The 14,743-nt window shown below is 33.9% G+C and overlaps 1 protein-coding gene across 10 annotated transcripts in view; it reads right to left on the bottom strand.

Moving 5' to 3' along the window:
- VPS13B (vacuolar protein sorting 13 homolog B (yeast)) overlaps positions 1-14,743 on the bottom strand; it is a 631,834-nt gene that overhangs the window by 369,628 nt on the left and 247,463 nt on the right. For all 10 annotated transcript variants that reach the window (XR_001364589.1, XM_005879267.2, XM_005879266.2 and 7 more), the window contains exons 21-22: positions 13,838-13,965; positions 1,860-2,094 (exon numbers count right to left, since the gene is read on the bottom strand). Coding sequence is in view for 9 of the 10 variants with exons in the window: in XM_005879267.2 (XP_005879329.1) it covers positions 1,860-2,094; positions 13,838-13,965 (363 nt within the window). In the remaining variant the exon portion in view is untranslated. The remainder of the gene's footprint in view (positions 1-1,859; positions 2,095-13,837; positions 13,966-14,743) is intronic.

Below are 14,743 nucleotides of genomic sequence, written 5' to 3'. Positions count from 1 at the left end.
TATATTAAAGGGAATAATTTTACAATATGCACCTTATACCTTTAAAAGTTGTCATACACATATGAGGGAGTTTTAACAACAACAAAAAATCAAGGAACAAATCATTTTAACCTTACAAAAATTATTCCAGAGTTAAAACAAAAAACAAAAAAGAGGAAGCACTCCCCCACTAACTTTATGAGGTTGGCATATCCTTGATATAATATACAATAGCTGTTGTGATAATAAAGAATTCCCTATAACCAAAAGCAAATGGCAAAGAATGGGTATGACATTTCAGTATGCTAGGGAAATGATCCTTGCATCAAGACAAAGGTCACACACAAAAAAAACTCTAAAGAGCTTCCTTCTGACTCTAAAATTCTATAACTATGATAATAGCATTCATATTCAATAATCTTAAATATCAACCTCAATTTCTGGCATTGAAATCATGCTTAATTCTGACTAATCTGAGAAAACTAGATTTCAATAAAAATTTCAATACAAAGGAGAGAGAAATTAACATCAAGTCACAGCCAGAGCTGCACAGACTTTGATTTTCAAAAACAGTACGTATGTATAGTAATCTTTATGATATCAGTATTCATACACTTACATCCTAATAATATGAACAAGGTGTTGACCTGTTCAGCACTGTCAAAAATTTATACCTTGTTGTTAAAATATAGGTTCACATTATTTACGTTGAGATTTAAAACTTTTCCAGGTTCATATACTGTTTGAGATCAATATGTCAAAGTTCAAAAGGGTATGAATTTGCACTGAAAACACTGCAATATCACAAATCAAGTGTTTAGTAAAGAAAGAGCCATGGCTCCAATCATCACACAATTGTCTACTTTTCCTAAATAAATGAGAAATCGAGAAATACATTATGCTTGATACAAATAATATATTCATTTGATTATGTATATGCTATAACATAGACATTCACAAGTCATGGTTTAAATTAGATAAAGAGCAGGCTGATAGCCCTTGGGTGGGAGTGGGGGGCTGGGGGCATGGAGGGATTGAGCAATAAAGGAAAAAGAAAGAACTCATAGACAGGGACAACAACGTGGTGATAGTGGGGGGAAGGGGAGTGGGTGGAGGTGGAAGAGGATATGGGGAGATAAATCATGATGGAAAAAAATTAAATTAAATTAAAATTTTAAAAACAGATCAACCTAGTCAACAGTCTGAGTTCAGCCTAATGCATACATCTAAAACCAACTTTCTTCTCAAGTTAACTTTATCTCTTTAGCACTTTAATGATTATACCATATTGCATATGATCTTTTGTGCATAGAATCCATTTGTATACATATATATAAGTATATGAATAGGATTGAAAGGTGGGGATGTCAATAAATAGCATCACTTAGTTATGTTCATTTACTTTGTAAATCTTTCTTTTTAGATCATTTTGTAGATCACTTTGTTTATTTTCATGTAGATCTTTCAGTGAGACTGCCTTACATGTGCACTAGCATATTTTAAAAAAAATTTAAAAATATCACTATCTAGATCTATACATATGAAAGCCTAAGCAGCCGTCCAACCACCCGACTGGTACCTATGACGTGCACTGACCACCAGGGGGCAGACACTCAACGCAGGAGCTGCCGAGCTGTGGTGACTTGGCAGCTATGGTTCTCCGGTGACACACCAGGAACCAGAGAGGAGGGAGTCCTGATTCCAGGGTGCGTCACCCAAGAACCACCCTCTCGCAATCTGGGACCCCTCGGGGGATGTCGGAGAGCCGGTTTCAGCCCAATCCCCACTGGCCAGGCTGAGGGACCCCACTGGTGCATGAGTCCATGCACTGAACCTCTAGTAAAATATAACAACCATAAAAAGAATTTCTTTAAATGTACCTTCTTCAAGGATGGGTCTTGGGATGACAAATGGAATCTCCTGCAGAGGCTCCATATACTTGTGGCCAGCACTAATAATCTTTATTTGAGGCAAGCAGAGCACAAGGGTTCCTGGCATGCTGGTTTGTCCGTGGTACCAACTTCTTACTGTTCCAGGGATATCACCAGATACAATTGTACTTGGGGAAGGCAGGCTATCATTTGGAATGAACACACAACAAGACTGTATTTCAAGCTAGAAGAGAAAAGTAGAATTAAAATGTTTGGATCAGACTAAATATGGGAGTAAACAGACCCTCAAACATGGTATCTTTACCAGAATAAACAAAAGCAAATAAAAAAGAAAAAGTCCAATACTTCAAGGATTTGTTTTTTGCTATAAATTTGATCAAAAGTGCACAGTGACATGAGATGAAAACATATCTGCCTTTCCACAGTTCTTTCCAAGAAACATAACTGAGTTAGAAAATGTGCTGGCAAAAAAGGTGAGAAAATCCTCCTCCTTTTGCAGTTCATTAGATTTTGTTAACACCAGTTAAGTCCTTAGAACTGACTAGCATTTTATTGCTCCTACTTTCTCTGACTGCCAGTCAGAGAAAGACAAGGACCATATGATTTCACTCATATGTGGAATCTAATGAACAAAATAAACTGACAAACAAAATAGAAACAGACTCATAGACAGGGAACAGACTGCCAGCTGTCAAAGGGGAGGAAGGATGCAGGAATGGATAAAAAAGGTGACAGGATTAAGCAACAAAAACAAAAACAAAATCTTCATAGACACAGGCAACAGTATGGTGATAACTAGAGGGAAAGAGGGGATGGAGGATGGAGAAGAGGATATAGGGGGGATAAATGGTGATGGAAGGAAACTTGACTAGGGGTGGTGAACACACAATACAATATACAAATGATGTAATATAGAACTGTAGATCTGAAATCTATATAATTTAATTAATCAATGAATTCAATTAAAATAATTTATAAACACTTTTTAAAAAAGCCCACAAACTGTTATTTCTACGTGAATTTGGTCCTTCCTTTTTTACTTTACAAATTAAAATATAAGAACAAATGTTTAAAATGTTCAGATTATATCTCTAAGCAAACAATAAAACAGAACATGTTTATATCATATATACTTTTCTCTTTTTATATACAGTGGGGCCTTGACTTACGAGTTTAATTCGTTCGGTGACGGAGCTCGTAACTCAAATTACTCGTATGTCAAATCAGTTGTGAACGAGTGAGACACGTGATGCTGGGCTGATGTTGTGGCATTCACTGTGATGTTCGCTGCGCCAACTAGCGGTGGGGTATCTGAAGCTGGCTCGTAACCCAAATTTTAGCTCGCAACTCAAAGCAAAAATCGGCCAAGAGATGGCTCGTATCTCGAAAAACTCGTTAGTCGGGACACTCATAAGTCAAGGCCCCACTGTACATGCATACCAAGGCTCGATATATTATATCACATTTATTAAATACATGGTTATAGAGAAAATTCAGAAGACTTAAAAATCAGAGTGCCTTCCTTGCTATTACCATACTTCAAATTATTACCTACACTGCTTTCATGTGAAGTTTTCATGCTTCCCTATCCCCATTGTAGTTACTTAGGCTTGCAAGCCCAAATCAAAACCTGACTTCATCTCATCATGAGTTCTTAATTCAAAAAGTAGGTTAAAGTCTACTAGTCTCAATTGATTCTCACAAAGTAATACTCTGTACCTGGTTAGTAAATTCCCCAAACAGACTAACATACTTGAATTATTTTTAAAATGAAAAATATGACCAGTTAGTTTTCTATAAAGTACCTGGTATATAAAGGTATTATCGGAAAGTATAATAAAAAATAAAATTTGTTTCCTTGATAAATGCTTAGATATTCTAGCAAATCATATTAGCAAAGACACTATATTTTCTAAATGATAACTAAGAATATAGTAAACATCACTTCTGATGGAGCTAATCTATTCCTTAGTGACAGCATAACAATATGTAACAGGTGGAATTCCTTGATACAATAAAGAATGTGCCAGTCTTATAAATAAACAAACTTAACTCATCTTTGCTTCAACAGTCTGTACATGAGCAAACTGATGAATTCAGTGAAGAAAAAAATACAAGTAAAATTTCCCAAAAATAAATACATTGGTTCATGGAGTATAAGCTCATTTTTTCAGTTCTGGAATTTTACCTTGCAGTTTAGATATATGTTAAGTGTATATATGTTAATTATTTAATTGATTTAAGATTACAACATATTTTTCTGAAATAAAGTGTATATTGTCTCAGATGGATTACATTTAAGTTTTTAAATATTTAACATAAGTCATTATTGATGTTCAATTGCTCAAGTTAAAACGGCACATTGAGAGCATATTCTCCTATAAAAATTGCGGTTATAAGGTCAAATTATGAAGAATCAGTATTTAACACTTTATGTAGGTATTAATGCTATGCTCAAAACTGCTTTTAATAATGTGAGACATTTATGTTAATATGCCACAATATACAAATATATACATGTAAGTCCTGAGAAACAAATCTAAATTGTGCCTAAGTTTCCAAAATCAATATATTCTAAAATTCCACTAATTCAGAAATAAATTATTTCATCAAACCTAACCTCAACAATGCATACAGAACCAAGTGTATTAGCATAAGATACATAACAACTCTAAAAAAATAAACTTTCTAAAATGTGTGTTTTGGGGATTTCTTTAATGATAAGAATCAAAACATATACATAAATCCAAATTGCTCAAACTTCTAATGCTATATCTATTATATATAGTAAAGCTATCACATAAATCTTTTTACACTTTTAAAATAACTGTTAAACTGTATGTCTAAAATTGTGGTTTTAATGTAAAATGTTGAATGATTTGTGTAAGTGAACAGAAATCTGCAGCAGTAAATTTTGCATTAATGTAAGGATCTGACAATCTAAGGGAAAGAAAATGAAGTAATCTGCCAGTAAGAAGTCCTCAAACCGGGGGTCAGATCATGTTCATGGAAACCATCTGGTTGGGACCCTCTGAGCCACACCAAACACAAATGATCTTTTAAAAAAATATCCTATTCATTAATGCATCACAGCTGCACTGAGTGTTACTTCATTTTTCCATGGCAACATCCTTTCTGTTTCAAGGATCTTATTTCAGTTTTGGTAGCAACGTGTTCTTTCCCCAATATTGAACACATTCATGTGTTAAAGTGAAGGGATTATTACAAATTCTTGAAGTAGAACCACCTCTATTTTGATTCCTATTAGGTCAAGGGCTACATATCTAAGTATTATATCCCGAGGATAAACCAATAAAGTAGAAATTACTCAGTATTCTTATTTTAATAAATAAAACAACTGCACTTTTTTTCGGAAGTTCTAAGTTTACATGGTACATGCTATTGTGTACCACCATATGTAAGGTTTGGTAAACTTAGATTTTTCTAATTTGTGTGTTCCATACTGTGATACAACTCAGGTAAAAAGAAGAGGCTAAGGTAGGTTCCATTTACATATTAATCTGAATATTTTATTTAGCCCATTGGCTATGTAGAGGACACTTTACATATAAATGCTCTAAATGTTATTACATATCATCTGCTCTTTTAAAAAATGGTCCTGTTTCTTATCCCCAAATAACATGTTTCTCCTTCTTTAAAACTTAAAACTTTAGTGATAATTATATTTTGCAAAAGTTCTAACAGAATGAAAAGTTCTCTGTATGAACTTATTTCATTCTTCAGGAAACAGTTTTAAAAAACACACAAAAATAAGGAAACATTTCAGGGTGTGATTTCATTCACATTTTCTTTTTTTATTCAGAATTCTTTAATATTTACCATGAACTGATTCGGAAGTCGAGAACACAGAGACAAAAGACATAGTCCCAGCACTTAAAAAAACTTGAAATAATAGGGTTTTTAAATACTTACAGCCTTAGAATTTTCACCAGAACACAAGCTCTATAATTCTAAACATGGCCTATTTTGTTCACTCTACAGTGTTAGTACATACTATAATGCCTAGCATATACCAGGCATTAAACAAATGAACACAATTATTTTTGTTAGCATCAGATACAGATGTTAGTTAAAATAACTGTTTGATGATGTTCATCCTTTCCTTCCACAGAGACAACCTGGTAGGGTAATTTATTTTATTAATCTTCCCCAGAGGATATGTTTTTATTGATTTTTAGAGAGAGAGAAAGTAAGGAAGAGAGAGGAAGAGAGAGGGAGAGAGAGAGAGAGAGAGAGAGAGAGAGAGAGAGAGAGAGAGAGAAAGAAAGAGAAATATCAACTGGTTGCTTCATGTACGCATCTCGACCAGGAATAAACCCGCAACCTAGGTATGTGCAATGACTAAAAATCGAACTCACAACCTTTTGGTCTAAGGGACAACATTCCAACCAACTAAGCCACTGGGCCAGGGTAATTTTTAGGGTAATTTAAAAAACTGACTTATCAACAGATGGGTTCAACTCCACCCTGGGACCTTTGACAAGTTATTTAACTTGTCCATGACTTCAGTCTTCTCATGTGTAAGTGGAGTGAAATCAGCATTGACATAAAGATGTAACATAATAAGTTCCACCTAAAAGTTTGCTCAGTAAATAAAGTCAATAAACATATACTAAATATCTACTACAAGCCAGATCCATAAAATATATTAGCCTCAGGGACTTAAAGATGTTCACAGTCCTTTTGTTTTAAAATGCTGTTGCTTGTGAATGAACTATCTACGTACACAGAGTTGACCCAAACATTCCATTTGTACTACAACAAATATACAAATATTACCCAAATCACAGTTTTGCTATTCTATAAATCCTCACTACACTACGAAAATACTCTGGGTGTGTTATATGTAGTAGAAATCTAAATGTATTCTTTTAGGGCAATAAGTTAAAAACCTCAAAAGTGAGCCCTGGTTTCTTCTTTTCCAGAGTGAGTGTTATAAATCTCCATACTCTGCCTGTACTTGTCAGGGAAAGACATAAAGAGACTCGTAGATTTGTATTCCAGACTTCCTCCTGCTAATAAATTGTCATGCAACTGTTGTTACTTTCTCAATGTGTATAAATAAAAATAAGGTGCTGTGTGCAAAATTTTAAGTATTATATGTAAAAAGTTAACTTTTAGAATTAAGATTATTAACCACTGATTGGTCCAGTGGTTCTCAACCTTCCTAATGCCGCGACCCTTTAATACAGTTCCTCATGTTGTGGTGACCCCCAACCATAAAATTATTTTCGTTGCTTCTTCATAACTATAATTTTGCTACTGTTATGAATTGTAATATAAATATCTGATATGCAGGATGTATTTTCATTGTTCGCGACCCACAGGTTGAGAACCGCTGGGACTCTAGTCTGAAATGCCTGATCTTATTTAATCCTGGAGATAAGCCAGGAAGTCCAATGGACATGAGAACATCAAGTGCATCATGCAGTATGATTACAGCATCACGGGTCATAGTCTATATGTAATTCCTGGGAGAAAAAATTCAGCTCGTCTACCTTAACTGATTATGTGGTACCTGAAATACTTTGGTACTCTAAGAAAAATCATACAAACTGTGGGAAGTCGTTCCCTGAAGGAATAACAGAGCATTAGTAGCAAAAAAAAAAAAAAAAGGAGACAATGATGCTTAGTATAGAAAATAAAGAGTCCATTACACTATACTGTACACTCAGAAAACTTCAGAATGTACAAAAAACACACCCAGGAAATGACATGGGACAGCAACATTATCTTCAATGTAAAACAGGGGAAAACTGAGCTGATCTTGGCAAACACTAAAGCAATGTTCTCCTTTATTAGTGAATTCCAGGCCAGAGAATTTTATTTTGTCAACTGCATGTCACTACCAATTATGTGCTTCTGAACAAAAAGGTAGTGTTTGAAGTATAAAACACAGGATCTTTGCTTCAGCAGATAAAGAAAAACTGCAAAGAACAATTGAGTTTATGTTAATCTATTGTGGAAAGGCCCCAAAACCAAGTTTATATTTTTTACAAAATTGTTCAAAAATCCATGTAGTACTATAAAACCCACTACAATGAAGTGTGAAAGTTCCATTTCCAACTGAAAAACAAATATTGTTTATATCTTTATGCAATTTAAGTCTTTCTATCATAAATAAAAAAGAACATGGGCTTAGAAAACATCAACTTTGGCTTCAAAATCAACTTCCCAGAAACTCTGACTCCAAACACATTTACTTGTTCAAACTTCTACTAAAAGCATAATCCTTTGATGGCTTTAAGTTATGATATTCTGTTTTATCTGACGACAACTTCAGGGTTTTCTGTTTTATATTTTGGTTCATAAAACATTTTGGAAAATGGAAACTACTCTAAAAAAAAAACACCTCAAAATTTTAGGGCCCATTTTTAATCATTTAATCAAGTTTTTATCTTCTAACTTTTCCACAATAAATTCATATCTGGAAATGTCTAAATACATAGCATGTATTTAGGGCTGAGACTAGGGTGAGGCAAGTAAAGTACCTAGATCTATTCAAGATCATCTATACAACGATAAATCATTTAGTACTCCTGTAATTATATGTTTACTTATGCCCAATAAGCTGAGTCAAAAGAGAAACATACGACTAAACTGTACACTTAAAAATGATAAATTTCATGGTACATGTATTTTACCAGTATTAAAATTTTTAAAAAGAAGAAAAAATGAGGAACATCAGTATCTCTACTTACAACTTATCCATAATGTCATATACTATTAACTTCACTGTTGGTGATAAACTGATGAGGTTACTACATCTTTATAAAATAAACAAAAAAACAATCCCACAAAAATGTTAGAATTGGAAATAATCAAAAATTATTTAATCTAACCATTTCATATTGTAGATTAGCAAAGTAAAGCTCATAATTAACATCCAGAATTTGATACTGCTGACCATTGTCTGATAGAAATTCTACATACCTTTGGCTTTATTAACTCTCCCACCTTTCCTCCTACATTCTGGTCACTCCCTTACATTCTGATCACTCCCTTACTTCAAGGACATTGTCTTTTCTACTGACTACTTTAAAATTGGTATTCCCTGGGCCCATTGCTCTCTAAATTTTACATACTTTTTTGAATGACCCATCCACCTAGTTTTAACCATCCTATATAATAAAAGGTTAATATGCAAAGAGACCAAAGGCAGAACAACAGAACTGAAAAACTGGTCACTATGACGTGCGCTGACCACCAGGAGGCACACGCATAACATGGTGGGCATTGGCCGCAGCGGGATGGTGGAGGTGAGTGGGGGCGCCAGACCAAGGCGGGGCGCCAGTCGCTGGCATGGGGCGAGCCTCTGGTGGTTACTGAAAATTCCCCGGCTGCGATCACCCCTGAGGGCTTTTCCACCTCCTTCTGCTCCTGAGGGGTGATGGGGCAGCACCGCCCACTCGCACCCGCTGCTGGCACCAGTCCCAATTGCTCCGCGCCATCAGTGGTTGTGAGTGGGGCGGCACCGTCAGCATGTGGGAGTGGCAACAGCAGGAGTGGGGCTGCCAGCAGACAGGGGACCTGCAGTCAGAGGACCAGGGCCCCGGTGGGAGGGGTTGGACGGGGTTGCGGAGGATGGGACAAGACCTGCCCCTGTGCCCACCGCAGCCTCAGGGCTCACAGTTCCTTTCAAGGTGCACAAATTCATGCACCGGGGCCCTAGTATGTAAAAATTGTATCTCTACTGTGAATCTCTTTTTTAATCTGTAGATAGGAATATCCTACTGTCTAAGAGGTAGCTGGATATTTTACAGGCACTTCAAATGCAAGTGTAAATTCAATCTCCCTATCTGACCTAAACACTGCCTAAAAAGCTTTTTCTATCATTAATGGCATCACTAGCCAAAACCAGAATGTAGAATACAACTTAGCTTCCTTTCTCTCATCCTCCAAACCCATTAGTCACTTAGGCCTCCTGGGGATCACTGTGCAACTGGGCCTACTGTCCAGTGTTTTTAAATCATTATATAACATCCTTTGTCCATATTTGGTTGTTTCAAGTAACAAGATAAATCTTGTCCCTGCTACTTCACCTGGGCAGAGGAGGATGTTCTCCAGTATATCGTACATTGTGGAAGGTTCATGTGCCTACGGTGAGCTTACAAGAACCATAAAGATGTCTTACATCATCTGGAATCATAAATTTTAAGATTTTCCTAGAGCTGTCAAATAATCACGTAACATAATACTATCTTTTTTAAATCTTTTATTACACAACTACTCAAAATGATATCATTAAGGGTAGTTACACTAAATTGGTCATTTTTGGCTGTGTATAATGGACAAATGGAATAAGGTTACTTTTAATAAAACTACTTATATCATGAAGTAAATTTTAGGACCAAAGTAAACTTCAAACAGCTAAATATTCTTGATATTTATTATATTCTAGATAATGTAATAGTGTCATCTAGTTCTTCTACAAATCAGTAAACACTTACTCAATGGGACAGGATTTAAATTCGTCACATTCCCATTTCTCCTTAGGCCCCTAAGAGTTTCTAAGGGATCCCTCTAAGAGAGGCTTCCAAAAGGTGCTTCCCATACAATGGCTCTTTGCTTTTTTCCTGCTAAACCAAGAGAACTAGTATGTTTCTTTCATCTACTCAGCATCAAGCTTGATACATAATAAAAATTAAATGCTGAATGTGAGAATAAATGAAAGAATAATAAATGAATTCCATAATCTATTGCTACCAAACTAACTGTTTTTAAAAGTAAACAAATTTAGCCCTAGTCAGTTTGGCTCAGTGGATAGAGCATTGGCCTGGGGACTGAAGGGTCCTAGGTTCGATTCTAGTCAAGGGCACATGCCCAGGTTGTGGGCTCAATACCCAGTAGGGGGCGTGCAGGAGGCAGCCAATCAATGATTCTATCATCATTGATGTTTCTCTCTCTCCCTCTCCCTTCCTCTTTGAAATCAATAAAAATATGTTTTAAAAAAGTAAACAAGTTTATACTAGGGCATTAAAAGGTTAGTATCTATGATTATTAGGTACTTATATTTTAATGGATATATATATGGTAAAGGAGGTCAAATAAATGGTGACAAAAGAAGATTTGACTTTGGGTGGTAAACATATAATGCAATATACAGATCATGCATCATAGAATTATATATTTGAAACCTATATAACTTTATTAACCAATGTTACCCCAATAAATTGAGTAAAAAGAAAAACAACTAAAAAAAAAAAAGAAAAAAAGAAAGGATATATGGAATTTCAGAAAGCCAGGAGGATATATTAAGGAGCAGTAGGACCTTGAAGAAATTCCTGAAATTATATTCCAACTTCATCATGAACTCCAGGGCTATCTCTGAGGAGGCTACAGGCAATTTATTTTAAAAAGAAACATAAGCTCCAAGAGACCTGCTGTAGACCCACTATAATAGAATATATTTGTAAAATGAATGAATGTTATACAAGCTTACTTTGGTATCGAAACACTTTCACTAGAATAAAGAAGGAAAATTGAGCAAAAAAAGAAAAGAGTTGTGTTACTTAGAAGAGAAAACTATAGATTAAAAAAAGTAAAAAGAAGGCAAATTTTGTCTAGCAGGCTAGACATCAAAATTCAAGGGAGATGTTATCCATGAAGGTATATTTTACGCTGAATAAGTCTCAGAAAATAAAAATATAGTTTTCCTTCCACAGTTCTTAGTCAGAATTCAGTGAAACCCGAATACCACTAACTCCTGAAAACAACTGGCTTAAAGTGCTAAAGAAAAGCATGATGAACAAGGAAAAGCACTTGAGTGAGATCTCATATTTGGATTATTCCTTTTTCCATAAAACAGTATTGTGTCAAACCATAATTCAGAACTTCAAATTGAACTATAATCAGATAAATTCACTATTATTTTCATAATTATTATAGTAGAGATATGGGCTTTTCGTAGTTACTCATCTTCTCAACTACTTACTAGTCATTATGGTATTTACCTTTACTGACTGCTAAATACACCACAGATTACTCTTTCTAAAAGACCACTAAAGTAGTATGTTACAAGATGATATGTAGTAGTCATCAGTAAGAAACACGTACTTTATTGGTGATTTAAACAGAAACAGAATATATTAAATCAGTGAAATTAGAAGAGCATATAAAGGCATTATCTAGAAACACAAGAAAGAGGCCTTCTCAAGTGATTTTCTTGTGAACACAGACTAGCGTGAGCTGAGAATACAGATTGAGTTTGACCAAACGGAGGGAATATAACCGAAATAAAATTGCCCATATGCTATTCTCATTCCCATCAATAATGAGTCCCTCTGAGATTAAAGATTTTATCATAATAAAAACTACATGTATTTAAGTGAATTAATATAAATAGTAATCAGGAATGAAACCACAAATGGTCTAGTTAAGCTCTAACATGAAAAGGGCATGGATAAGTGTTTATACAAGTACTAAGTGATAAATAATGAAAGAGATTATATATAAGGAGATAGTGTTTTATTATAGAGATTAACAATGAATATAAATGTTCAGCAACATCTTAAGAGTACTGTGTATCTTCTGCTTCTACAATCACATACAGTATAAAGGCTCTAAATGTTTCTTGCTTTCCTGCTGTCTCATCCATCCTATCTGATGCCACCAGTGCATGGAAAGAAAAGGAGAACTGAGGAACCAACACAAGGAGCTATTAGTACTATATTAATTGTGAAAGGCCTCATGCTGGCTGAGATTGGTGAGACATAGCTGATGTCTGTGAGAAAGTCATATTTCCTGCAAGGTAAAGAGTTAAAACAACCACAAAAGAATGAGAAAACATACTTTTTTTCCTCCACTCTTCTCTTAATTTTCTTACAAGCAACATGCTCAGAAAAGAGAGGCTGTAAAGAATTGCCAATATCCAGGTTATTGGTTCTTGTATTAGATAGTATTTCAAGTAATTACATTCCCTAACTGATACTAGGCAACTGCAATAGTTGTTAGATATGTTTCTAAAAAGTGTTTGAATAGGTAAGTTTTCATTATAGTAATCAGAATATATTATAATTAAGCATAACGTCTGTCTGTATTATTTTTCTATGCTGCATAACAAATTACTGCAAGTGTAGTAGGTAAAAACAGCACATATGCATTATCTTGCCATTTCTGTGGGTGAAGCATCCCGGTATAATTTGTAGATCATCAACCTTGCACTTGTTCTTTATGTGAGAGCAACTTATTTCGCAATTTTCTATATCTTAAACATAAGTGGAAAGCCCCATTACTTAGGTATTACTGTCTGGCACACATAAAATCATATAAAGATGACTTTGATATCAATCTATCATATTTTATTCAAAGAGAAAAAATTCTATACAAACCCTTAAACATGTGTAACTGTTGAGTTATTTTTACCTAATTCCTGTGAGAATCAATAAGCATTTAATTGTGCATTTTCATTACATAAAACATGACATATCTAATAAAATAAGTAAACAGTTATATTTATCATCTTCATATTTAATTTGTGACTAGGTAGGAAAAAATATTTAGATAACCCTTTTAATTTAATTCCAACTAAGTTTTTATCTCAGTACTGAGATAAGAATGTGATCTGTACATTAGGCATTTAAATTCTTTCAAATAATGCTTAAGAGAAATAAAAATGTAGTGTGAATTTTTTAATTCAAGGTACATCTTAAAATTTTTCTATTTTTATAGCTTAAAAGAAATAAAGAAGTAAAATGAATTTTTTTTAATTCAAGAAACATCTCAAAATTTGTGTATTTTTAGAACTTTATCAGAAAGTTCATGTAATATGTGTTTCATACCGTTTTGTTAATAACATGCAAAGTGCACCAATAGTCTTTATCTTAAATTAAGGAAATAAAATGGTTTCCATAAGTGTTACCAATGAAAAATATTTATCCATAAAAAGGTGCTGAAAATTAAAAAGGCCATGTTAGTTAGCTCAGTATTTCTAAATTTTATTTTACCTGTAGTGTGAGCCTCTTTACAGCATTCCATACTGCTCCAATAAATTCTTTCATTCTTTCTTCAGGACTTCTACAGCCTTCAGTTATACTCAGCATGGCCTTCACAGGAACTGACAATGGTCTGGATTCTAAGGATAAGAACAGCTAGTTATTTAACAGAAATGTACCTGGTAATTAAAAAATATACAGAAAATATTTTCAAGTTTATTTCTTTCCTTGCTTAAAATTAAAACTACATGGGATTATAATATAGCATAGATCATCTTATCTTATAGAATTACTTATAATTGCAACTATTCAAAAGTAAGCAAAATGAAACTGTTAAAAGTCAGGAGGGTGTTGGTTAGTCTTGTTGGGAATTGAAGACTGGAAGGTGGGTTTGTGGAGCAACAGGGGTTTTATTTATTGAATACTTGGATGTACTCACTTTGTAAAAATTAAGTTGTAACCAAAAAGTCTGTCCATTTCTCAATAAAAACTTTACTTGAAAAAAAATTCAACTACATGGAACCGGATTCACACAAAATTGATGGGAAATGAGTCTTCCCATATGTGAATATTCTTGATAACAAAAGCTTACCTATAGAACCTCTCAATTCTAAAAATTGACTTTGATTGTAACCAAAAGAAGTATGTGATTGCATAAAAGGCATATTTATATATTAAGAAAATGAAGTGTGATATTCCATCCTCTGTGTTATTAAAAACTTTGTTCATGTAAAATATATTAGAGATTTTCAAGTTTTTATAATGTAAAATTTCAGAAATTACTTAATAATTTAATAATTTCTAACATACCTAGAAGATTCATATATACTTAATCATTTTATATAAATGCAAACATAACTTATATGTTTAATTTTAAGTAGCATAAAATAAACATATAGTTTATATGTATAATTTTAA

Source organism: Myotis brandtii, unplaced genomic scaffold (assembly GCF_000412655.1).
Source record: "Myotis brandtii unplaced genomic scaffold, ASM41265v1 scaffold59, whole genome shotgun sequence".
Taxonomy (NCBI): Eukaryota; Metazoa; Chordata; class Mammalia; order Chiroptera; family Vespertilionidae; genus Myotis; species Myotis brandtii.
This window is presented reverse-complemented; position numbering and strand designations above follow the sequence as displayed.